Genomic DNA, 26,773 nt, shown 5'->3' with positions numbered 1-26,773 from the left:
TGTGGTAGTTGCAACTACTCTCAAGAGGACCAAAAGTTACAAGTCCCGCTCCTTAGTACCCCCAGGGAGAAATGCTTGGGCATTTGATTCTCTTGAAGGTAAACTTTTTCAGAATGCTATGCCTTGTAAATGCATATCTTCCTAACCAGCTATTCATGGGTGTCATGGCCACAGGGGCCTTTGCAATCTGTCACGGATTCAGGGATAGTGAGCCCTTGGGCCGCAGCCGGGCTGCGGTAGACAAGTCTTCTGGGCTGGCATAGGGTAGGAGTAACAAAATACAACAAACCAGACAAGGACCAGATCCAGACGAGGCAAGGAAAGCAAGACAAAGGGGCAGAACTGGAAACCAGGCAGAACAAGGCAAGACTCAAAACTAGGTTAAAACTGGGTTCAGAATAGGCAAGACAGAACTGAACCCCAGACAGAACAAGGCAAGATTTAGAACTAGGTTAAAACTGGGTCCAGAAAAGGCAAGACTAGGGTAGGTAAGAAATGGATCTAGACAGGACTAGATAAGGCAAGGCTAGGCATAACTGGACAAAGCAGACAGGCAAGATAAGAGCAGGAACCAGACATGGCAGGGTGAACAAGACAACAGGGCTAGAACAGAACCCAGACAGGAACAAACAGAAGCACGACTAAAGTGCAGCAGGCTTTGATCCTGGCAACCTGGGTTCAGTTCCCACTGCAGCTCCTTGTGACCTTGGGCAAGTCACTTAACTCTCCATTGCCCCAGGTACAAAAACTTAGATTGTGAACCCTCTAGGGACAGAGAAAGTACCTGCATGTAATGTGTACAGCGCTGCATATGTCTAGTAGCGCTATAGAAATGATTAGTAGTAAGACTAAAGACAAGGCAGGAACAGAACTGGGATATAGCAGGAACCAGGAACAGAGCTAGGATATAGCAGGAACCAGGATTGGAGCTTGGCTACAGCAGGAACCAGGAACAGAACTTGGCTACAGTAGGAACCAGGAACAGAGCTTGACTTTAGCAGGAACTAGGAACAGGGCTTGGCTATAGCAGAAACCAAGAACAGGATTTCATAATAGCAGAAACCAGGCACAGGATTTGGCTGTAGCAGGATCCAAGAACAGGATTGGGCTAAAGCAGGAGCCAGGAATAGAACTAGACTGTAGTGGGAGCTAAGAACAAGGTTTAACTGTAGCAAGAGCCAGGAGCAGGGTTAGACTGTAACAGAAGCTAGGAGCGGGGTCAGACTATAACAGAAACCAGGAGCAGGGTTTATCTATAGCAGGAGCCAAGCTTTCAGGAACAGGGTTCAGAAGCAAGACACACAGGAACAAGGATTCAGGGACAAGACTCACAGGAACAAAGCTAGGCACGAAACAAGGCGTACCAGAATAAGGCTTCCATGAACAAGGTTTGCAAGAACAAGGCTTTCAGGAACAAGGTTCAGAAATAAGACACACAGGAACAAGGCTTCAGGGACACGACACATAGAAACAAAGCCAAGCAGGAACTGGATCCAAATGAGAAACACAAAGACAAAGCTAAGAGACCTATTGCAAAAGCAAAATATGAAAGCCCCAGAATTCCTTATAAAGGTCCTCACTGATGATATCAGAACCTCTGGTGCCCTGGAAAGGCTTGGATAGACTCTGAAGTGAGGCTTGGATGCAGGAACACCAGAGTGAGGCTTGGAGAGACTGGAATAGTTCTTGGATGCAGGAACACCAGAGTGAGGCATGGAGAAACTGGAGTGGGGCTTGGATGCAGGAACACCAGAGTGAGGCTTGGAGAGACTGGAGTGGGGCTTGGATGCAGGAACACCAGAGTGAGGCTTGGATAACAGGGAAACAGGCAGCAAATGCATCAATGCAGGATCAAGGCAGTCCAGAGAAGCTGCAGAGCCCAACCACTGGTAATAAGGTAAGTCTGAATGTGGGGGCACGGCCACGGCTGTGACAGTGGGCTAGTACATGTAGAACCCTTGCATAAGACTGAAACATTCTGGATTCTCTTCCTCAGTACAAATATGCTTAACTTTGGTGACTGATAGGCAAGGGGAAGGAATATGGAAAGCACATAGGCAGGTCAATCTTTGATACTTTAGAACCGATTTGAAGAACTTCTGCAAAGGATATTGAAGCTTGCAGATTCTCTTGGCTGTGGGCTTCAGACCTCCGTCACAGTGTGCAAGAAAAGCTTGCTGATCTGCCAACTGCTGAGGATAGCATCTCTTTGGAGATTAGTAAGAGCAGCTGCCTGTTTGACCTTAAGAGCACAGCAAACCACTGAAGTCACCTTCCTGGACCACCTCTGAGCCCACCCTTCTTTTTCATTAGGTTTGTAAATGAAGCGCAAAGGAGAACCTACTGTTCTCAAAAGTATAGGTATCCTTCTCCCTCTTGTTCCAAGCAACCACAGCAGGGATCTCGCTCTTGTCCCAGAGAGCAGAGAGCTCCTAAGTCTCAACCTGCTCTTCCGCCAAAGCCCAAGATTAGATTTTGACTGCCTCCACTAAAACATAACCAGGGTCCCAATCTCCATGCCATACAATTTTCCTTTAGAAGGGAGACTCACATTTTATTTAAGCCGTAATAACCTCCAACAGTTGGAGATTATCTGTCACAGGTACAAACTTTGTCTATTCAACATAACACCAGATTGCCCATTGAAATTATCCTGTTTAAGCTCTTAGCACCCATGAAACCACCAGCAATTTCTTTGGAGCTCAAAATTGTTCTTTTTGATCCACTGGATTCCTGTGAGCTAAAGTACTTGACCTGGAAAGTTTCTGTTTTGATGGTGGTCATTTCAGCATACATAGTTAATGAACTCCAAGTCCTAGTGAATTGATCCATTCTGTATGGAGTTTTTCAATGTTAGGCTGGTTCTGTACACTCATCCAAAATTCCTTCCACCTAAGGCAGTTTTCCGCCTTAACCAATCACCTTCCTAATGGTTTTCCCTAAGCCACACACCCACAATAGTGAACATGTTTTACTCACTTTGGATTGCAAAAAACAGTAGGCCCTCTACTTGGGGCAAACAGAAGCACTTAAAAAAGTCTGCTTATACTTTTGTTTCTCTTCTTTTCCAATAATCCTAAGACCTATGGTTGCTAAGTGTACATTATTCAGCTGGCTAGCAGATTGCATCTCCTTTGCTTATACCCTAGTAGGCCTGATAGGGGTTCATGACAAAGTTCATAGTATCAAAAACATGGCTGATTGGTAGCCTGCTTAAGATTGATCCCTATGGAGGAGATTTGTACGGCTGTGACATGGACGTCCATCCGTACATTGACATCTCATTACTCTTTGGAAAGGGATTTCTGTCATGACGGTAGGTTTGCTCAGACATTCCTTTGGTATCTCTTTGAGTTTATAATCAAATTCTTTTCCCCTATGAATCATTCTTGTTGTCTTCCAGATTGCTTGTCTTTAAAAAATTTACAAAATAGGAAAAAGCTGTTGCCACCAAAAAATAATGTTGGTATTTGCCTGTTGGCAACATATTTTGATTTTTCCCCTTTTTGTTGAAGGCAGCCTGTAGCTAGGGAATCATTGTGAGTACTTGTCTTCCTGCTCATCCTTGGGGAGGGGGGGGGGAAGTTATTTTCCTGTAGCAGGTATATTCTGTGACCAGCAGGATTCAAGTCCTCACATACCCTCTCACCTCCCCTGGGAGTTTTCTTCCAAACTGAAGAGGTCCTGATGCAGGAAGTCCTACTCTTGCATGCATGGTGGCATGCTCCAAAGCTTCTAGATGAATTAATCAGCTAAAGAAGTTTCTCCCATGTCATATGACTTCATCCAGTTGGGAAGACTTATTATTAATGGAGGACACCTGTTACATGAAAGTCACTTGGTTATCTTCACACAACTTTCTGTTAAAAATACTGGGTCAATATGAAAAGCAGTTTACACAGGCAGGAAAGCCTCTGCCTATTTAAATCTCTTGTGCTTGCCTAGCTACCAATATTCAGCAATAATTAATTGTACAGTGCCGCTGAATAGTGGTACTTGCTGGCCAGGTTCCAAGTGGGCAAGACAGGGACAGCACTGGGAGTTATGCAGATGCCAACAATATTCAGTGCTGGCACCCACATAGCTAGTCAGGCATGTAGGACCACATAAAAAGCAATCCTAACTTTGGTTAGCTATACAGGTGCTGACTTATTGGATGGCACTTGCATAGCTGTTAATCATAGCCCAAAGCTTATTGCCTCCTCCCTCACCCCCTCCAAGCAATTTGGATCTGCCAGTCCTCAAGCAATTCTGACCCCCCCCCCCCCCCCCCCATTCTATTGTACTCTATTCTATTCTTGTATTTGTTGTCCACCTTATTTCTAATAAGATTGAAAGTGGATTGCAATAATAAACTTCCAGATATTGAATGTAATACACTTTCCCAGTCCACGAGTATTATATTTTAAAATGTTACATCATCAAGGGTAGAGAATAAATCCGTTTTCAATGCTTTATTAAATAATAGAAAATATAGGATTTTGCTAATTTGAATTAGGATATTATTGCAAATTCTCATACCTTTGTAAGAAAAGGAATATTCTAATATAAATTTCAATCTAACAGTCTTCATAGAGAAGAATCCTAGTTTGAATATTGTTGGAAACAAGAATTTAGGTGATAATTAGGAACATTCAATAGGCAAGAAAATTTACCTGGATTATCATAAAGTGATTTAAACTAAGCATATGCTAATTTAAATTTGACTTGCAAGTTGACAGGTAGCCAGTGTACATTTTTCAGCAAGAGTCATGTCCTTTCAAATTTGAATAGACTAAAAATCAATCATGCTGCTGTATTCTGAAGTACTTGTAATCTCTTTTGTAATGTAGTTGAAACACTTTTGTAGAGTGAGTTGCTGTAATCTAGCCGAGGAAGCAATTGATGGCACTATAACTCTAAAACTTTTCTGATTCAATGAAGAACGTATCACATTCAGTTGCCTTAGTCGAAAGAAAATTTAACCAAATCATTTATCTGGGCTGCAAAGGTTAATTTAGAATCCAGAATTATTCATAACACCTTGAAATTATTTTCGATTGCAAACCTTCTCCAGTACCCAACATTACATCTTTCTGGGCTATCAAATCATAATCCCCAAACCAGACCATTTTAGTTTTCTGTTTATTTAATTTAAGAAAATTATTATTTGTCCAATTATCCACAAATAAGATATTTTTTTATTAAAGTCTGGATGGTAATTTCAAAACTATCAAGTGCTAGAGTTATTAAAAATATATCATCTGCATAAGACAAAACAGAGACCTCTAATTCAAACAGCATAGTACCCAGTAAACTCAGGTAGATGTTAAATAATAAAGTCAAGATCAGGGACCATTGAGAAACTCCACATAAGACCTGCCATGAGGTTGAGATAGAGCTCTTTCTTGATACAGTATACAATCTTTTCTTCAGAAATTCCTTAAAACAGTTTAGCATGCAGAATATCCAATGAATTATTCCTTAATAAAAATGATGGACAGATGTCAGTGGAACAAGATTTAGTAGATAGTTTGTTTAAAGCTGAGGAAAACCAGTTTTTGTAATTGGAATAAATGTGTTCCAGAGTCTATCTCCTGGAATCATGTCTTCTGTTTGTTTTAAAGGCAACACAGTAGTCAAGTAAGTTGAAATATTAGATGTAAAAGATTGTCTAATCTTTTTAACTATAGCATGAAAAAAAGGTTTCAAGATCTTGTGCGTTCGATTGCAGTATATCTAGAAGAGAGAGGATGTGATCTGAGCAATGTATCATTGAATGGAGATGACAATCAGTGAAATCACTAGTTTTCCTTGACCCTAAAAATTGTTGTTTTTCTCCAAGTGGTTAATTTAATACTGTTGTAATTAGTGGCAGAATTAAAACGTGAAAATCATTTGCCTCTTTACCCTCCCCTAGCCCAAGGCATAAGCAAGTAAAATATAGTAAAAGTGACCAATGCATTCTGAATCAATTAAAAATTAAACCACTAATAAAGCAAATACAAAACAACAGATACAAAATAAGCAACACTAAAGTCGATAAAGTATAAAAAGTAAAAAAAAGAAACATCAGCTAAGTTTCAAATTTCTCACCAACATGTTCAGCCATTCTCAAATCAAATGTTGCTGCACATGTTGTGCAAAGGAGCGCGCTAAGGTGTTCCTTCCCCTCACAGTTTCTAAGTGAAAATGGCCACTGTGACCTCTAGCGGGGGTGGGGATGGAGATGGGGTGGGAAGGGGGATTGGATGTACTCTAGGGGGGGAATGGGAGGAAGGATTGGAAATGGTGTTCAGGGAGGGGGTGAAATATGTGGACTCCATTTAAGCAGGTTCCGGCTGATATTCTGCTGGGACCCACATAAGCACATTATGCGGGTCCCAGCTGAATAACATCCAGGACCTGAATAAGTTCCAGTGGCCTGCAGCAATCTGGTCATACTCATATATTCAGTGCCACTGCCTGCACATAGGCTGGCATTGAATATCTGGGGCTAGTTTAGCCAGCAACGGTCCCATTATAAAAAAAAAAAAAAAAAAAGCTGACTGCCAGTGGCTATATATTATTGACCAGTACCTGTTTACCTGGACTGCATTGCAAAGATATAATTTGTCATTTTTCTTCAGAATGAATTCTTGTTTTCTTTCATGCTTGTATTATCCTTTTTATTATGATGCTTTTTATTGTCTCTGTATATTTTATTTATGTGTGTATTTATTATGGTGGTCATTTTAGAAATGCTATTCACATTTTAAACACTGGTATGTGGGCATACAGATATATGAGCCCACAAAACGTCTAAAGCAGCATTTTCCAAAAGCTGGGGCAAAACGTTTAAGCTGTAAAAATGTCTAGGATGACCAGAGGCATGACGGAGTGGTACGGTGTTCCCAACATTTATCCTTGATTCTGGGTAGCACATCAACATACACAAGATGAACTTTGGGACTCAGACCAGCTTTAAAGGACGAATAAGTATCACTGCAACATGTCCCTGTGAGTGTGGGAGAGCTGAGAGAGCGTCTGTGAGCCCGATTGTTGTTTTTATCCACCCAGGTCTGTCATCTGCAACCCCTCTGTATCTACACCTACTATGTCCTTTCCTCCCTGCAGCTAACATCCCTCTGCTTTGCTTGTTCCCACAGCCCACCCCCCCACCCCTGTCCCATAACTACTTGTGGGTTCCCTCTGAATCCCTCCCTGACGCAGCCCCATCTGAGACTCTCTGTGTCAACTTCTTCCCAACTGCCACTCACTCCCTATCCCTACCTATGTTTGTTTATTTATTTATTGCACTTGTATCCCACATTTTCCCACCTATTTGCAGGCTCAATGTGGCTTACAAAGACCTGTTATGGCATCGCCATTCCAGGGTAAAAGATACAGTTGGTGTTACAAAGAGATCAAGGATAGCAGAGAAGAACTAAGCAGACAGTGGGAGCCAGTGTAGTTTCTCTCTTAAGGGTTTTGCACTTTCATATTTTGTTTTTCCAAATATGAGTCTGGCTGCGGTATTCTGGTCTGTTTGAAGTTTCTTGACGTTTTGTTCTTTACAGCCAGTGTAGAGTGCGTTGCAATAGTCCAGGTGGCTTAATACCATTGACTGTACCAGGTTGCGAAAGATGGATCTTGGGAAGAAAGGTTTTACTCTTTTAAGTTTCCACATGGAGTGGAACATTTTCTTAGTTGTATTCTTCACATGGTTATCGAGTGTGAGATTTCGATCAAGGGTGATTCCAAGAATTTTCAGTGTATTTGAGACGGGAAGGGAAACGTTCGGTATGGTTATGGTAGTGAATTTATTTGTATTATGTTGTGAGGTGAGTATAAGGCATTGTGTTTTTTCTGCATTAAGTTTTAGCTGAAATGCATCCACCCAAGATTGCATTATTTGGAAGCTTTGGTTGATCTCGTTGGAGATTTCCTTTGGATCATGTTTAAACGGGATGTATATCGTGACATCGTCTGCATATATGTATGGGTTGAGGTTTTGTTCAGTCTTTGGGTGTGCCTGTGTGTGTGTGCAGGTGAGGTGCTGTCTGAGAGGTCTGTCCTTTTGTCTGTCAGTATGTGTTGCTGTTTCACATTGTCACATTTGTTGCTTATGGTGGTAGGGAGCATTCTAGGTGTTGGTGATGGGAAGCACTCTGGTATCCCCTTTCTTGTCTCTCTCTCTCCCCTGCTATCTAGCATTCCCTCTCTTGTCTCTCTCCCCTGCTACCATTATCTTGCATTGCCACTGTCTTTCTCCCTTCCCTCCCCTTCCTCTGCATCATTCAGCATTACTCCATTTCTCTCTCTCCCCTTCTCCCCCACCATGCAGTATTGCCCTTGTGTTTCTCTCTCCCCCATGCAGTATTGTTGTTGCCTCTCTCTCTTCCTGTCATCTACCATTTCCTCTCTGACTCTCCTTCACTCACCCACACCCTCCCACCATCCAGCATTATCTGTCTGTCTCCCTCTCCCCCAGTATGCACCCCCCAACACGCCATCCAGCATTGCCCTTGCTGATCTCTCTTACACTCATTCAGCACTGCCTCTCTCTGTCTCCTCCCTTCTATGCAGTATTTCCCCCTCTCTGCTGTCTTTCATTCTCTCCAGCCAACCCAACACTGCCTTTTTCTCCTACCTATCCAGTATTGCCACATCTCTCTCTCTCTCTCTCTCCATCTAGCATTGCCCTATTTTTTCACTCTCTTGCCCCCCATCCAGTACTGCCCTACTTTCTTCCCCTACTCCCATCTAGCATTCCCATCTCCCATCAGCATCTCTCTCTCAGTCCCCCCTCTCTTCCCATTCTGTATTGCCCCCCTCTCTCTCTCTCTCTCTCTCTCTTTTCTATACCTTGCCGCCACCATACAAAACCTTTTTTCTCCCTTCCTCCCTCTGCCACTTCCGCCAGGCCTGCGCTAGTAAACCAGCGAAGATGTAAAGGATTGCTTACTCTGCTGGTCCCACTTCCTCTGACGTAAACTTTCGGGACTGGCAGAGGAAGCAGAAGTGGTGCACGGAGAGCGGCAGTTCCGTGCATCTTCACTGTTTGTTTACTAGCATGGGCCCAGTTGAGGTAGCAGTTTGAGGGAGGGAGGGAGGGAGCAAAAAGGTGCTTCATGGCAGCAGCGGGGTAAGGAAAAAGAGGAGGGGTCAATACAGGATGGGTGGAGAGGGAGAGAGAATTTGGGCAAGAATGTATGGAAGGGGAGAGGCAGCGGGCCCAACAGGCCTCGCCAATCCGCATGCAAATCTATCTCATGAATATTCATGAGATATATTTGCGTGAGGTCGAGGCAGTGTATGCAAATCTCTCTCATGACTATTCATTGTGGTATCCTGAAAACCTGACTGGCTGGGGTGCCTTCAGGACTAAATTGGGAACCGCTGTTGTAAGCATTGTGACCCAAAGTCTGGGAAGCTCTGCTCTGTGTATGTGTGAATATATTTTATAAAATATGCATGTTTCTGAATTGAACTCCATTCTGTTCTGACCAAAATGCCCCGGATTGCGTACATATAGATTATGGAAAAGTAGGTGTAAGCTTTCCGTGCACATAATTTTTTATGCACATATGAGGTGTCCCAATTTTATAAAAGCCTTTTCTGCATGTAAAGCAGACTTTACCCTCATTAAGTCAGTAGTTTAATATATTTATTTAAGCCATTTGATTGCCATTCTTTTGCACTCTTTAAAGAAGCTATATTTTGGGAAGCATTACAAATTTCCTCTGAGAAACTTATCTGATTGTATCAGTATTTAAGGTGACATTATGGTCCTTGTGAATTTGTGGATCCAACTGTGAGGTCTGTCTTACTGCTATTAATATGGCTACACTGTGCTTTGACATTTTGCAATGAAAGATAGTATAACAAACCCAAATAAACATAAGCATAAATATACTCCCAGAGATACAGGAAAGTGACAGGAACTATTTTAAAATAATTTTTAAGTATGTATCACTAGCATTATTTGTAGTAGTTAAGGCATGAATAATACAAATTGTCATTTTGTATATATTTGGAAAATGCACAAGCAATCCAACTTACTGTTCAGACCATTAAATTACTGGTCATGTTGTTCTTACTTTTATTCAAGGTCATGCACAGATTGTTCATCTCCTTTTAGAAAGGAATAAATCTGGAACAATTCCATCTGACAGTCAAGGGGCAACACCACTGCATTATGCATCACAAAGCAATTTTGCTGTAAGTATTCAAATTTTTTACAATTGTAACAGCCTACTAGTAAAGCTACTGAAAAAGGCTTACTTGCAGGGCCGTGCCTAGGGTCTCTGGCGCCCCCTGCAGACCATCAGTTGGCGCCCCCCTGCAGACTATCAGTTGGCGTGCGCGCATGCGTGCGCGCCCCCCCTGGACCTGCCTGGCTCCAACGCATGTGAAGAGCTGGGCGGTGCCAAAGAGCCAAGCGCTGCTCCCCCAAGTTGCCGTCTGGGGCGCAATGGAGGAAATGGCTAGGTTTGGCCTGAGCCTCCTCCGCTCCATCCCCGATTCCCCAGCGCTTTAAATTTACCTCTCTCTGCCTCCGGCTCCGATGTCTGCGCAGCGTCAGTGAAAGCGCTGCCTGTCTGACGTCTCTCCACCAGCTTTCCCTTCGCTCGTTCGTTCCCTCTGTGTCCTGCCTTCTTCTGACGTCATTTCCTTGAGGGCGTGACACAGAAGGAACAAACAAGCGAAGGGAAGGCTAGTGGAGAGATGTCAGGCAGCGCTTTCACTGACGCTGCGCAGACGTCAGAGGCAGAGCGAGGTAAATTTAAAGCGCCAGGGAATCGGGGATGGAGCGGAGAAGTAAGGTTTTTTTTTTTTTAATACAGCTCGACGGCGCGGTGGCCTTGAAAGGTGGCCCCCCCCCCCCCCCGGCGCTTACCGCGCTTACTGTGTTGGCACGGCCCTGCTTACTTGCATAAAAAGGTTTTGAATGGTAAGGAGAATAATACCTAATATTCAATTTGTATTGTTGACTAATGCTTCAAATGAAGCTGAAGGTCCCTTTCTTGAATAGTTGACTGGAGGGAACCTTTTTCAGAACTCTGGGAAGAATATCATCTAGTCTTGCTGATGTGTTAGTCTTTAATTTGTTAATTTGCTCGATTACTATACATTTTCTAGATTTGCAATGATTTTCCTTTACTTGCTCTGAGTTGTCACTAGGGAAAGCCTCAACATCCTCTTAAATAATGATTAAAGCAAATGACTTATTAGTTCTTTCTGCTGTTAACTTATTCTGCATGCATTTCTTTGTTTTTGTTTCTTTTTTAAATCATAGTTTAGTATTTGTTATTTTGTATTTAAAAAAAATCCATGCCAGAATCGAGCATTGCTCCTGCTTACAGAGTGGCAGAACCTCCAAGAGCTGCAATAGTCATCCCATTTGCATGATCTGCCTGGATGTCAACTACAACCAAATCGGTGTAAACATTATATTTTCATGTCTCCCCGGACAAGGAAAAACTGTTGCACTGCACTTCGATGGCTTTCAAGAGGACATTTTTTTATTTTATTTTTTGTTACATTTGTACCCCACGCTTTCCCACTCATGGCAGGCTCAATGTGGCTTACATGGGGCAATGGAGTGTTAAGTGACTTGCCCAGAGTCACAAGGAGCTGCCTGTGTCTGAAGTGGGAATCGAACTCAGTTCCTCAGGACCAAAGTCCACCACCCTAACCACTAGGCCACTCCTCCACATGAACAGGCTACTGGTAGACCACCAAAATGAAAGAGACTTTTCCTCTGTACAAAGATCAGCTGATTATCTCTTATATCAGTTCCTTTTTCTTAGAAGGTTCATTCCTATTTCTGCTCAGTGGCCTGCAGTGTACCCTTCCTCATTAACAGTGCATATTAGTGGTATCTTCCACTGCATTTATTTAGCACAGACAGACTTCGTGTGCCTTCCATACAGAATGTTTTTCTTTACTGGTGGCACAGTTGTGCCACAAAGCTCTTCTTCACAAGTGCAGCCTCAGACCTTGCCTGTGCAGACTGTCAACCCCAGTTTCATCATTGGAACTAGATATCTCATTATCAGAAGGTTCAAATGCTCCTCTCTGATTTCTCTAATTTATTGTTATAGTGAATGCTTAATAATTTTGGTAAAGGGTACATTGAAGAGTATCCAACATTTCACTATTAAATGCCTACTGTACCCTTGCACACGAAGTCAATGGCTCTCCTCAAGACCTATGCATAGATCTATTCCTTAATAGTCATCTTCAGTTTGAATTGGAAAGAATGTTATTCCCACTTTTTGTATGGTAGCCTTGTATGTTTTGTCCATCATTTTTGTTAGTCTCGTGCAGTAATCCTGTGGGGAGATGTGCATAGGCTCTGGACTGTAACACACATCTATCAGTTGTGTATAGGGAATAATGTGCACTGCCCAGGTTCTGAATTGACTTCTCTGGCGATAAGCACATTCTGATAGCAACAAAATCCTTGTTAATAAAACTTTATTTCAGACTTGGCAAACAACTAATAAACAGTTCCAAAAATGTTCCCTTATCGGTAGCTATATTTTTAGTTGGTTGGTTGGTACTTATACAAAGGCTTCTAACAACTTATAACTCCCACAATATCTGATAGATTGACCGGTACGTATGGAGCATTATCTATCTAACCCGCTTTTCTTAGAAGAAAATTAACAAATTATACAGTCTTTTGCAGCATGTTTTACCAGAGTTAGCTGGCTTAATTCCAGGGTACTCGCTTTCAGAATGATGAATAAATCCTTCCCATGCTGGCTCTAGCTGCCCTTTCCTTCACATCAGCAGAGGCAGCCACATTTACAGCATGTGGGGAAATAAATAAACAGTGTCCAGCATACAGCAAGTTTGAGAATCCTGCTGATAGGTCTGGGTCATTAGCACAATTCTTCCCTTGGTGACTCAGGCAAACCCGTTGGCAAAGCAGCACAACAGTACAGCAGAGACCTGGAAGTAGACAAATGGCAACATGCCCAGACTTCCTCTATGTATACAGATTAGTAGTTCTTCTATACAGTGCTGTGTGCAAGCATCAATCAGAATTTTGAAATCAAGCTCTTTGGTTGGCTGGATTGGAGCTCGCCAGTATTAACAGGTCCAATTAGATACTCAATCCCACATAGCTCCAGATGTAACTAAAGTATGCGGAAAGTCTCCAAACTGCCTGAAATAACAAACAATCGCTGGGGTTTACTAAGCCAGCAGCACAACTGGCTGTGCGCTAGTGCCGACACAGCCTATTCACTTTGAATGGGCTATGTAGGCAATGCTGCACGGCTTAGTAAACAGACCCCAAACAGACCTCATATACCTACAAAGTGGTGGTTCAGTCTAGGTTCTTGACACTATAGGACTCTGCCACTTCCCCTTAAGGATACTCCCTCACATTGTCAGAACCACCTTAAGATCTACAGTCCTGCCCAAGGGAGAAGTGACATGGGAGGGGTGGAGCCAGGAGAATAGCAACTAGAAAGTATAAAAGCTGAGGGCACAGCTAGGTTACGGAGGCCCAGAGGGAAGCAGTGATGCCCAACTGCATTTGCCTCTAAGTGTGAACTGCTACAGTCAGGTAGACCAAGTTCAGTTTGAAACCTTGCAACTTTGGATTATGACCCAAGTAACTGCTACAGATTATATTGGTAACTCTGGGGAACCAGGCCAGAGACAAGTAAAGTGGCACTCCATTTCTCTGGTTTCAATTGTAACTCCAAGGCAGAGCTTTCAAAATATTATGGTCTGATATCTACTCCTTAATTTACAACTTTTTATGCGGAGTCCCACAAGGTTCTGTATTAGGACCTATTCTTTTCAACATTTTTCTATTACCACTAACCCTTCTTCTCTAGTTTATGAATATCACTTTCTTTCTTTACGCTGATGATATCCAACTTGTGTTCCCTCTCAGTAATTTAGGTTCATCTCTAATCTCGGATATTTCAAAGATTGCTGATTGGTTATCTTTGCATCAACTAAAATTGAATCCTTCCAAAACCACGAGTCTGTTTTTTTCTGTTATTGAGCTCATCCTATCTCATCCCCCACTATTTCTGGATTACCTATACCCATTAAGGAGGAGATCAGAATCCTTGGAATTCTTCTTGACAGTGGTCTTAGCTTCAAATCCCACATCTCTTTGATTGTCAAGAAATCATTCTTTATACTTCACCAAATACATCTCGCATGATCTTTCTTTGATAAATCTTCCCCCCTGTCTTCTCAATCAATCCCTGGTAATTTTATGTCTTGATTACTGTAATTCCCTCCTTCATGATCTGCCATCATACCAACTATGTAGGCTACAGTTAGTTCAAAAACGCCGGTTAAGTTAATTCACAGTGCCAAAAAGTTTGATTGTGTTTCCCCTCTGCTTCAAGCAGAACATTGGCTGCCCATTCAGTACTGGATTTCTTTCAAGATTATTGTTACCACTTTCCAAATTCTTCATTCTGGTCTCCCATGTACCCTAAATACCTCATACCCTACTCTCCAACACACACTTTAAGTTCCTTCCAACATCAACTTTTAGTAATACCCTGGTTTCTTCAGGTACGCTCACATCTGGCAAGAACCACCTCCTCAGTCGTTTCAGTCACCCTATGGAATAATATCTCTTTCTACTTCCAAACTAAACTCTCACTTCTCAGATTTAAAACTATTCTAGAAGCTCACCTTTTCAGTAAAGCATTCACCGCGGCTCCACGATCATTGCAACTTCTTGTTCGCCACCATCGCAGCAAAATCACCTCCTGCACATCTGTGTCTATAGTCTCTTCTTTTCACTTTACCTCCCCACCTCATGTTCTTCCCTATGTAATGTGATTAGATTGTAATTTTATTTGAACGCTATTTCTTCTTTATATTTTATTAAGTCCCCCATGTTTTATTAAATCTCACCTTTTTGTCTTTAACCATTTCTCTAAATTATAATTTGTAAACCATTTAGATATCTTTTATTATTTGCAGTATGTTAAATAAAGCTGAACTGTAAAAGTGTACTGTTGTGCTGAGGAACAATAATACATGCCGTGACCTTGGCAGGCCACTAGTGAACCTACCTGTGAATGAAACAGGACCCCTACCTGATACTTATAATAAACAGTATTTTCTTTCACCTACAACTACTCTATGGCTCTGTCTTACCTGGGCTCCAGGCCCACCCTCGTTCATGTTACCACAGTCCTAAATCCTATTTTGAACTTGTTTTAAAAAGAGGGAGGTACCTGCCTCTGGCAAGCCCTTCTTCCTCCATAATCACTGGAGCACACAATTCTATGTAGATCAATATGGGTTTTCACAAAGCCCAGCTTTTTCATTCCTCCATCATGCCTCTGCTGCATCTTTTGCATGATGCAGTATATGCATACCTTAATTTAAAAGATATGATCTTTATACCTATAATATCTATATAAATAAAATCCCCCCTCAGACGTTCTGAAGCTCACTCCATCTGTCCTGAACTCCTGTCCTCCTGGTAGGCTAGGCTATTCGGACTACTCACCCTCAGTCTCAGCCACGCCCATCTGGGCCGTAGGCCACGCCCCATCTGCACATAAAAAGCACCCTCAACGTTCTAAAGCACACTCTGAGGCTTCAACAGTTCGTATGTTCGAAGCTCTGTAACCATTTTTAAGCACACTACATCTCTGCCCCGCCCTGACCTATCAGAGAAGGGAGGAGTGTCACAGCTGCACCACTCTGACCTATCAAAGGGAACTGAAACAGGAAAAGGGAGGAGCGTCACACCGAATGACGGACCTATCAGAGGGAAGTCAAATAGAAGAAGGGAGGAGCGTCAGAGGCCAAGGGGACGGCCGTATCTACGTCTCATAGGTTTCCTTGCTTTCTTTTCAGTGTATTGCAGCTGCAGCCACTTAGGTAAGTCTAGCAAGCCTGTCAGCTACTGAATACAGAAAGCAAAAGATAGCATGTGGGAACTTGCTCCATTTTGTTCTCTGGAATGCAGTGATTATTATACAAATGGTCTTGCTTTCATTATTTTGGTGCGGGCTGCCTTCATGACTGTCCACAGTCCCCCCAGTCCTGACACCTGACAGGGGGCACAGGGAAGGACACTCACTGTCTCACATACGCACTCGCACACACTCATTCTCACATACACACACGCTCTCTCACAGACACACTCACACCCACTCTCTGTCACACACACACACTTGCACATTCTCACTCTCACAGACACTCTCTCAAACATACACACTCCGCGCAAAACCTTGCTAGCGCCCGTTACATTTCAGCCAGAAATGGGCCTTTTTTTACTAGTATGATATATTTCACACATGAAGAAATGTCCACAGCTTGGCAGATGCTCTGTGCAGTGGAAATTCTCTAATTAGATAGACTTTTTTTGGTTCGAAAATGACTGGCACTTGATTTTTGGATGTTTTTTTTGTAAAGCTTTCAAAATTGGATTTGGATATCATATCGAAAATTCCCCTCTAAATCTAAAATAAGTTTTTGCCTATCAAGCTGCATATACTGGGAATACACTTCCTTTATGAAATTAGGTCCCAGGAAAACTATTTATTTTTTCATAAAAAGTTTAACTGATTTGTTCAGGAAGTTTTTGGATGGGGGATTTTAATTCTGATCTTTAGTATTTTACTGTACTAAGGGCCCCATTTACTAAGCCATTTACTGGCACGCGTAGTTGCCTATGTGGCTTAGTAAAAGAGCCCCTTAGAATCTCTCCTAACCTAGAATATATGGTAAAAGTCTGAAACTGTTATCCACATTAATCAGTTAGAACTTTGAGCCATATTTTATTCTGTTCCGAGTCTTTATCCATTTTCTCTGAGTCACTTCAGTCTTAATTTAGCAGTAACTAACTTGATATGTTTTATGTTGGTACCGCCTAGATGGTCCACTAATTAGGTGGTATTTCATATAAACTTGAATTATGATGTGTGGTTTGCTGCTAGCAAACCAGGGAAGGAGCACAGCTCATAGTAAATTAAGTTAGAAAATTGGAGTTTGTGTAGTGGTGTCTCTCGCTGCTATGCTAGGATTCCTACTGCCTCTCTACCATCAGAACTGCTGCCCTGCTGCACATTGGTGAAGAGGACATTGAACGAAGGAGGAGGGGAGAGAGAGATAATAGCAAATGGTGGACCATAAAGGTGGATGATAGGGTTGAAGGGGAAGGGACCACAGAGGTAGAGGGAAAGGGAGAAGGGATAGGGAGATGCTGGACCATAGTGGTGGAGGGGAAGAGAGAGAGAGAGAGGACAAGGAGATTCTGGACTACAGGAGTAAGGAAAAGGAAGGGGCATAGAGATACTGGACCATAGGGGTGGTACAGAAAGGTAGCAGACAAGGAAGATGCTGAACCATGAGGGGGGGCATACAGGGAGAAGCTGGGCCATAGGGGTAGAGGGGAAGTGACAGGGAGGTGTTCAACAATAAAGGTAGATAGTAAGGGATAGGGAAATGCTGGACCATAGCAGTGGGAGAGAAGGGAGAATGGTCAGGTAGATGCTGGATGATAGATGTGAAAGGGAAGGGAGAGGGGACAGGGGGATGCTGGACCATAGGAGTGGAGAGAGGGGAATGGGACAGGGAGATGTTGGACCATAGAGGTAGAGATGGAGGGGAGAGAGGGGACAGAGAGATGTTGTACCATAAGGATGGAAGGGAAGGGAGAGGGGGAAGAGGAATGCTGGACCATAGGGGTGGAGGGGAGGAGAAATGGAACAGTGATATGCTGGACCATAGGGATGGAGGAGAAACAGAGCATCCAAGGGAGATGCTGAACCATAGGGGTGGAGGAAGAGAACGGTTCAGGGAGATTCTGGGCTACAAGTGTGAGAAGAGAGATAGAAGGGGGCAGGGAAAGTCTGGGCTACAAATGGGGGAAGAGAGGGGACATGGAGATGCTTACCACAAGTGTGGTGGGATAAAGAGAGAGGAGATTTTGGGCTAAAAGGTTGTAGGGAGGGAGAAGTAGGCAACATGTTGGAACCATGTGGGAGAGGCCATGGGGGTTTTCAAGGAGAGGAGGAGGATGAGTACAGATGGTAGAAATATGGTAATGAGGAGTGGGTGAAAGATAGAAGGGGATATGAAGTCAGTGAAGGAGTGAGACAAGAAAAATAGGAGAGCTAGGGGGTGAGAGGAGGAAATGGAAAGTTGATAGATGAAAAGTAGATGGAGGGAGAAAAGATGTAATTTGGGCAGGCAGAAAAGAAAGAAGAGGAAATAGATACAGTGAGGGAAAAGAAAAAAATACAGGAGAATAGAGGAGAAAGGTCAAATGGACAGCAGCTACAACTGTCAAGACCATCAAGCCCAGTATCCTGCTTCCAGCAGTAGCTAATCCAGGTCACAAGTGCCTGGTAAGATCCCAAAACAGTAAAACAGATATAATGCTGCTTATCCTAGAAATAAGCAGTGGATTTTCCCAAGAACATCTTAATAATGTGTTATGGGTGTTATGATTCTTCTGGATAGGCAGGGGAATGTTTGGGACTCACTCCTGATTGGCTTGTCAGGGGCTGAGCCAGCAGACGTCAGAAGCCTGATCCATTTAAGCCTGCCTTTCCCCTGCAATCTTTGCTTTTGGCGTTGATTGCTCTGATTGCTTTGCTGAAGCCTGCGCTTTGGGCGCTTGTGTTCACGTTGGAGTTTAGCCTTTCTCCTCGTGCTTGCTTATTCTGTGTGTGTGTGTGTGTGTGTTTGCCTCACTCCCCACACCTGGTTTGCTTTCTCCTGCTCTAAGGTAGTGCTGTCTGGGGTAAGCTTGAGTTGTTTCAGTTTGTTTGTTTAGCTTTCTCTCCCTCTGTGTTCCCTTTGTTGTGCTGAGCTTCTGCTCTGCTCCCTGTGGTTCTGCCTCCCCCTGTCCTTGTATTTTGCTCTTGTTTGTTTGTTTTAGTTCTCTTTGTTTGCTGTAGCTGTCTCCTGTGTTCGGGGAGCAGCATTCCTTTTCTGGTCTGTGTGTGTCAAGGCAGCTTCCTCTGTTTGCTTACTCTCCTCTTTATCTTTGTCTGCTGAGTAGCTCTGCCCTGTTTTTTTCCCTTGTGGGGTCAGCTTTGTATATTCCTTAGGTAGTTCTCCCTTTCCCTTTGTATGCTGTATAATCAGCCTAGTGTGTTCCCTTGTGGGGGCTCCCTGTATCGTTGTATGCTGTAGGTACAGCCTAGTTCCCTTGTGTGCTGAATGGTTCAGCCTATAGTGTATTCCTATAGTTGGTTTCCTTTTTCCTTGAGCGCTCTGTTGTATAAGCCTAGAGTGTTTCTTTCTGGGGCTTCCTGTATTCTTGTTCACCTGTGGCACAGCCTTGTATACCTTTAGAGACTTCTGCCTCTCACCCTTTCCTTTGTGGCTCTACCCTGCACTGTGTGCGCTGCTTGTGGCCCAGTTCCATGTGGAACCCTTGTTGTTCTTTCTCCCTTCCCAGAGTGTGACTTGGTTCCTGGTTGGTGTGTGGCCCACTTGTTTGGTCTCTGCGTGAGTGGGTTCCCGATAGGCTGTGAGGCCCGCCTGAATGCTCTATCTCCCACTTCTGGTGGTGCCTGTTGGCTGTTGTGAGTGTGCGGGGCTTAGTGGCTGGGGTGGTGAGTAGGGCCTGTTCGGTCTACCCTAGACTATGGCCAAAATCCTATACTAGGCCTTAGCCTGGGCTCAAGGGCTCACGTCCGGAATAAAAATGGGCTTTTGTTTTAGGAAATTAGCCAAACCTTTTTTAAACCCTCCTAAGCTAACTGCTTTTACCACTTCTCTGGCAACGAAGTCCAGAGTTTAATTACATATTGAGTGAAGACATATTTTCTGTGGCTTGTTGTAAATTTATTACATAGTAGCTTTATTGCATGCCCCCTAGTCTTAGTATTTTTGGAAAGAGTAAACAAGTAACATAACATAGTAACATAGTAGATGACGGCTGAAAAAGACCTGTATGGTCCATCTAGTCTGCCCAAGATAAACTCATATCTTGAATTTGTACCTGTCTTTTTCAGGGCACAGACCGTATAAGTCTGCCCAGCAGTATTTCCCGCCTCCCAACCACCAGTCCCGTCTCCCATCACCGGCTCTGGTACAGACCGTATAAGTCTGCCCTCCCCTCCCCTATCCTAGCCTCCCAACCACCAACCCCTCTTCCCCCCACCTGCTCCGCCACCCAATTCACATCTACCCATTCCACTCCACTCATTATTTTATAGACCTCTATCATATCTCCCCTCAGCTGTCTCTTCTCCAAGCTGAACAGCCCTAAGCTGCTTTAGCCTTTCCTTATAGGGAAGTCATCCCGTCCCCTTTATCATTTTTATTGCCCTTCTCTGTACCTTTTCTAAGTCTATCTTTTTTGAGACGTGGTGACCAGAATTTCACACAATATTCAAAGTGCGGTCACACCATGGAGCGATACAAAGGCATTATAACATTCTCATTTTTGTTTTCCATTCCTTTCCTAATAATTCCTAACATTGCTTTCTTAGCTGCCGCTGCATAATGAGCAATGTTTCAATGTATTATCATTGAGTGAAGAAATATTTTCTCTGATTCGGTTTAAATGTACTACTTAGTAGCTTCTTTGAGCAAGTGATTCATATCTACCTTGGTGGACCATGGAGTTTCCTTAGTATTAATTTTGTTAGATCTTTTTGTAGTGTTTGAGATAGCAGATCATAGTATTTGAATGGAGGGCTGCTGCAATAGGCTTGGCTCTTTTCTGTCAAATTGGCATATAAGAGTAAAGGTGTGTGTCCATTTATCATCCGAAGGAGGCTGTTGTTTGGAGTACCTCAGGGATCGGCGCTCTTGTCACTTGAAAAAGTATAAGGTGACTTGTCCTTGAAGAAAAAGGTCTTTCTGTTGTGATAGGACCCTTCCTTCCCTCAAAGTGGCTGTATGGGTATATATGTGCAATCTATGGCCTCCAATACTGATGGAAAATGGGCCATTTCATAGAATCGAGTCATTGTTTGCTGTTTGCATTGCACATCCTGAGAGAAGGTAATATAGTCTGAGATGTGGATAACAAAGGCTCTCAGAAATTTAGTGATGCAGATTTGTTGCTCTGGTTGAGGCTTGAGGTGACTGCCTAAACAGATTTGAAACTGCTAGTGGCTAAAATGGCAAGGGCTTTGGGAATCTTTAAGTGGGTTGACATGAGTTGTCCCTTCTGTAGGTGGAGTGAAGTGGAGGAGAGGCTTGAGCTGCTGGCAGAGATTGAGGTTGGCTACCTTGTCAGAGTAGAACCCGATGAGGCACTGGCTATTTGTAAGGTCTAGAAATTGGGTCGTGGGCCTATAAATGCCTTGTTCTGGCACTCTTCTATACCATGTGAGCCTGGTGCAGTGTGGCCTGCATAAACCATCTGTTTAAGTCACTCATTCTGGCTTCCTTAGTCCTTGTACCTGCATCCTGCATGGTCCTTCAGTGGCATCCAGGTGTGCACAACAATAACAAGCCACACTCAGACACACACCACAGGTAGTCCCAGACAGTCACACCCAATTGCAGGACGCCAAATACAGAATTGGAGAGAAGCAAGGCTTGGGAGGGGGGCAGGGGGGACACCAAGGGCTTGATTGGGGGTGGCTACAAGGGACTATAGAGAGATTAAAAAACAGAGCAGGGAAAATAAAAGGTAGCCAAAAACACAGATGACAATCAGACAATTGAACCGCAATCAAATCTCCTTCAGCCATCAGCACCATAGCACTGGGTTTCAAAAGACAAATGAGGTTGGCATTTGTGCACGATTTATAGCAGGTGCAGATGCTGATGTTTCAAACTTCTGCTCCATATCCACAGGTTTTCTGAATTATGTCATAAAGATGTAGATTCCTGCACCACACATCATGCCCCCAACATACCTCTGTTCCAAACTTTGAAATCTCTGCATCACTGGCACTTCAACACATATCTCATGCTGTTCCTAAAACTGCATTTTCCCTGTGTGAATGCCATTTCCCCATGTAAATATTGGTACTTCCATTTGGAAAAGGCTAACAAAGCTTCTAAAATTACCTCCATAGGCACCTATTTGCCTTTATAAATAGGCTGCAAATAGGAACCTTCTTGCCCGCTCTCTCTCTAAAATACCCAAACAAAAAGCAAGAGCTAATCTACTACTACTACTACTACTTAACATTTCTAGAGCGCTACTAGGGTTACGCAGCGCTGTACAATTTAACAAAGAGAGACAGTCCCTGCTCAAAGAGCTTACAATCTAATAGACAAGTGAAAGATTTTTCCAAGGGCAATAATCTAAGCCGAACTACCCCACAGGTAAATTGTTTATACAAATATAGGCATTTTGATTATTGTCCCCTAATTAAGTAACTGTGGGATATAGATTGTCACTCAATTAATAGTTAAGCTCTGGAACTTGTCAGAGGATGTGATAACAGTGGTTAGTGTATCTGGGTTTAAAAAAGGTTTGGACAATTTCCTGGAGGAAAGGCCCATAGTCTGCTATTGAGATAGAAATGGGGAAGGCACTGCTTGTTCCTGGTATCAGTAGTATGAATCTTGCTCCTATTTGGGATTGTATTTGTGACCTGGATTGGCCACTGCTGGAGCAGGATACTGGGCTAGATGGACCACTGGTCTGACCCGGTATGGCTATTCTTATGTTCACTTCAATTGTCAAACTATTTAGGATGTATGAGTGAGTGAAAGAATGACAAATATTCCAGATCTATTTCACTATCCTCCCTGTTTACTAAGCTGTGTGGCATAGAGGCATATTTTCAAAGCACTTAGCCTTTATGGAACTTTGGAAGGCTAAGTGCTTTGAAAATGAGCCCCTTAGTAAACAGGGGGATATATGAATGAGTGAACATTTAGTATTTTGAATTTAATACATTTTTTTAACCTATCCAAATTACTGTATTAAATTTCAGAGCACTTTTGGGAAATAATTTGCTGTATTTGAAACCAGAACATTTCACCAAAAAGTTAGAAGTTTCAAGTTTATTTGGGGTTTACTTTGCCCATCATCAGTACATCTAGGCGGCTTACATGCTAAAATATAAAAGAAAGATTAGGAAAGAAACGAGATAAGGGTGTTTGGACGGGAACAAAAGGGAAAGAGGGTGGAACTACAACATTAATAGGAAAACTGGGGAAACACAAAAGGAAGGGAAATTGCTGCAGTCCAGGTCCACCTCTCAGAGGGGGCTTCTCACATATAGGCATCTTGGAAAAGGAAAGTTTTTAGGTCTGCTTTGAATTTTGGTAGTATTGTATGTTCATGCAGATGTTGTGGTAGTCAGTTCCAATTTTCAGAACTCTGTACTGAAAAATAACGGTTCGCGTGTGTTCATGACGAATGTCCCTAAATGAGGGTACCACCAAATGGTGTTGGGTAGTTGATTGTAATATGCGAGATGGGGTATAAGGGGTTAATAGGCAGACAAGATATTGAGGAAGTTAGCAATGAACATCACCTTTATTCTGTCTTTACCTTTACAAAAGAAGTATTGTATTACATTTCCTACTGCATTCTCATTTAGAGACATTTTATTGCAGGAAACAGTGAAAGTGTTCTTGAAACACCCCTCAGTGAAAGATGACTCAGACCTCGAGGGAAGAACAGCCTTCATGTGGGCAGCTGGAAAAGGCAGCGAAGATGTGATCAGGACAATGCTGAATTTAAAACATGACTTTGATCTAAACATGGCAGACAAATATGGTGGCACAGGTAAGGCATCAGGTACAACAAGAAGCAATACAACTTTTTTTAGTAGTAATAGCTTAATTGAAAACAAAATTGTTATTATCAGTGGGCTTCAAAATGTCTTTAAATGAATACTGCTGATGTAGGTTAAATGGGAGAGTCTGATATTTACTTAGAAATCTGGTACTTCAAAGAAATTCAGAATCAAGCAACAAAGAATTAGCTGTACCAGGATGGCATATCTTTGGAGGAAGAAATTTTGTTTAATTTGCATAATGTTTTGCAGCAGCATGGAGGAAGCACATTAAGGGGGCCTTTTTCAAAGCTGTGCTAGCGTTTTTAGCTCATGGTAAAAATCAGCTGGCAGTAAACACTTAGACATCCATATGAATATCATGGGCATCTCAGCGTTTACTGCCCAGCTGATTTCTACCATGAGCTAAAAATGCTACCACGGCTTAGTAAGAGACCCTCTTTATCAGGCGATTCAAGCATAAAATAGTTTAGACATTTTTTCTCAGACTGTAAAATAGAAATTGAACTCTATTTCTTATAGAGATCAAAGCATTTACAGTGATTGAATCAGTTTTGTGTCTTCTTCAATGGTTGCAGCATCATGGTTATGTAAGTTGAAACATGAGTGACCCATACAGTTGTTGAATTTACTAATTCTATAACTTAAGAACTAACCAATGAAGAAAGTGAAGGAAAAACTACAATTTTAACAATGCTTTGTATTTTTATATTGAAAGCTATATTTTAATAGGATGTTTGTTTTAAAATATTTTTTCATTATCACTGTGAAGGGTAATTTCATAACAGGGAACCTATGTGAAATATCAACTTTGCCTATATTATATCTATTTTATAAAGACAAGTCAATGAAAAAAAAAAAGTCCTCAAAACTAAGGGAAGTCCACAACAGGCTAAGTATAAAATCTTCTAGGCTAATATGTAGGGAGAAAGCTATCAAAATGTGGGAGAAGGCAGGATTTTACTCCAGTTTGATTTACATGGGAGTTATCAAATCCCACTAGCCACCAGGGATTTTATTAAGGTAGGTCCAAGGGGAGGGAGCCTTTGGGATGGTCGGGGCCTGGAGAGAATGACCCGGGGATGGCTCTTTAGTTGGGGGAGGGGAAACTTTCAGGTGGGGATTGGCCACTAGGAAAACCCTTCAGTTTGGGGGGATCCAGATGGGGTGGCTTTAGGGGGAGGTGCCTTGAATTGGGTGGGCTCAGGAGGGGCTTTTAGCTTTGAAAGGAGCACTGGCCACCACTACTAGTTAAGGGTCATGGTTTGGCAGCCTAGTGCTCCAGCTATAACACATACACACTGCAAGCTGTGTTATATTATTTAAATAGTCTTGAGCTGAGCTGCTGTACATGCTTTTGCATTTTTTGCATCTCATTACTGTGTAATGCAGGGCACCCTAAATATTGCCACATTAGGGCACTGCTACCAGAGTTAGAGTCCTTTAACATGTGTTAAAGGACAAGTAATGTAGGTTAGTGCCTTAACACAGCTTGATGACCAAGTACCTCCCTCACTGGACCATAATACTTGAAGCAACTGTTGACCACTGGTAACCACATATGACTTCTGCAATATAATCATCAGTCCATATTAGCAAAGATGGTTTTTGTTCAATATCACTAAAGTGCAATACTTGTTGCAAATGAGGTCAGAGAGATGGTTAAATCTTATCTCAGCTAGGGTAGGATTGGATAAACATGTCCTACTGCAGTATGTGAAGCCAGTGTCACTCCTTGTGCGTGTGGGTGAGACTAACAAGTTAGTTACTTCTTCCATTAAAGTCCTGGTTGAAGAGCCAGGCTTTCACCTGCTTCCTGAAGTAATGATTAAGATTGTATCCTGGAATGGGGGGGGGGGGGTATTACTTCCCCTGTCAAACAAAGTACGATTCTGCAGGCATTTAACAGAAGGAAAGTGTCCACAGTGTTGCTGATTACATTGCAGCCTTGGTTGTCAATAGGAAGGTGGGGTGTGTAATACCATTTAATAAAAATCTGTGGTAGTACAGCACAGAACAGTGGTTGGAAAGGATGGGCATTATATAGTGGTACACATAACTGTAGAACAATTGTTGATATGCAATGCATATGTGCCTAATGTAAAATTCTTTGCCTCCGTTGTCCAGGAAGTTTCTACAATGGGAGACATCCCAACTATAATTGGAAGGTTATTTTAATTGTGTCCATGACCCAATGCTGAATAAATCAAAATTCTTGCCCAGAAATAAAATATATCCAGTAAAGGGAATCTCTTTGATAAATGAAGCCCTTGATGTTTGGAGAGTTTTACACTCACAAGATAGGGATTATACTTACCTTTCAAAAGCACATGGCACACAATCATAAATAAATTATATATTGGTTTCCCAGTCTCTATTCTCTTCTGCAAGAAATGCAGCAATAGGTGTATGACAATTTTTTTTATCATGCTATGGTTTGGGTAGAAATTAGTAATCTTCCCCTGGGTAATAACCCTCCTGCATGGAAATTTTCCCCTGACTTAAACCATGATATAAAAATTCATGATTTTGTAGTAGAAAAGTGACAGGAATATGTGGAACTTAACATTCAACACTTAGAGACACCAACTTTATTCTGAGCAGCAGCTAAAGCAGTGTTGAGGTGGGGGAGATAATTGCCTATATAGGGGCTCATTTTCAAAGCACTTAGCCTTCCAAAGTTCCATAGGTTTCTATGGAACTTTGGAAGGCTAAGTGCTTTGAAAATATATATGTCTCATAGGAAGAGGACCAGGGACAGGAACATTCTAAGATTAGAGCAATTAGTACCTCAATGTAAAATTTATGGTGTGATAATCTCTCAATTTAATAAAGAGCAATTACTTGTCTCTCAAGCCACGTTAAACACTTCTATTACATCAGTGAGCCTCTAAATACTATTTTACTACAGACACAAGCTATATTGTCATGGTAGCAAGGGTGGTTCTCTCTTAGCTAAATTTAGATTAATTTATTGAGAAAGTCTACTGGGGAGGTAACTAGTGAGGGTAAAGATATATTCTTTTCTTTTTTTTTTTACAATCTTATACCAACCATCAGAAAATGTAGATCTAGAAAGTGAGTGTTATTTGACAAGCTTGAATCTTCTGTCTTTAGTTGAA

General features: G+C 42.4%; 1 protein-coding gene across 1 annotated transcript in view; it reads left to right on the top strand.

The window, feature by feature from the left end:
* Window positions 1-26,773, top strand: part of INVS (inversin) — a 522,371-nt gene that overhangs the window by 267,606 nt on the left and 227,992 nt on the right. Inside the window, exons 7-8 of the mRNA XM_030205118.1 lie at window positions 10,073-10,182; window positions 23,470-23,641. Of these exons, the coding sequence (XP_030060978.1) occupies window positions 10,073-10,182; window positions 23,470-23,641 (282 nt within the window). The remainder of the gene's footprint in view (window positions 1-10,072; window positions 10,183-23,469; window positions 23,642-26,773) is intronic.

This window comes from Microcaecilia unicolor, chromosome 1, assembly GCF_901765095.1.
Source record: "Microcaecilia unicolor chromosome 1, aMicUni1.1, whole genome shotgun sequence".
In the NCBI taxonomy this organism is placed as follows: domain Eukaryota; kingdom Metazoa; phylum Chordata; class Amphibia; order Gymnophiona; family Siphonopidae; genus Microcaecilia; species Microcaecilia unicolor.
This window is presented reverse-complemented; position numbering and strand designations above follow the sequence as displayed.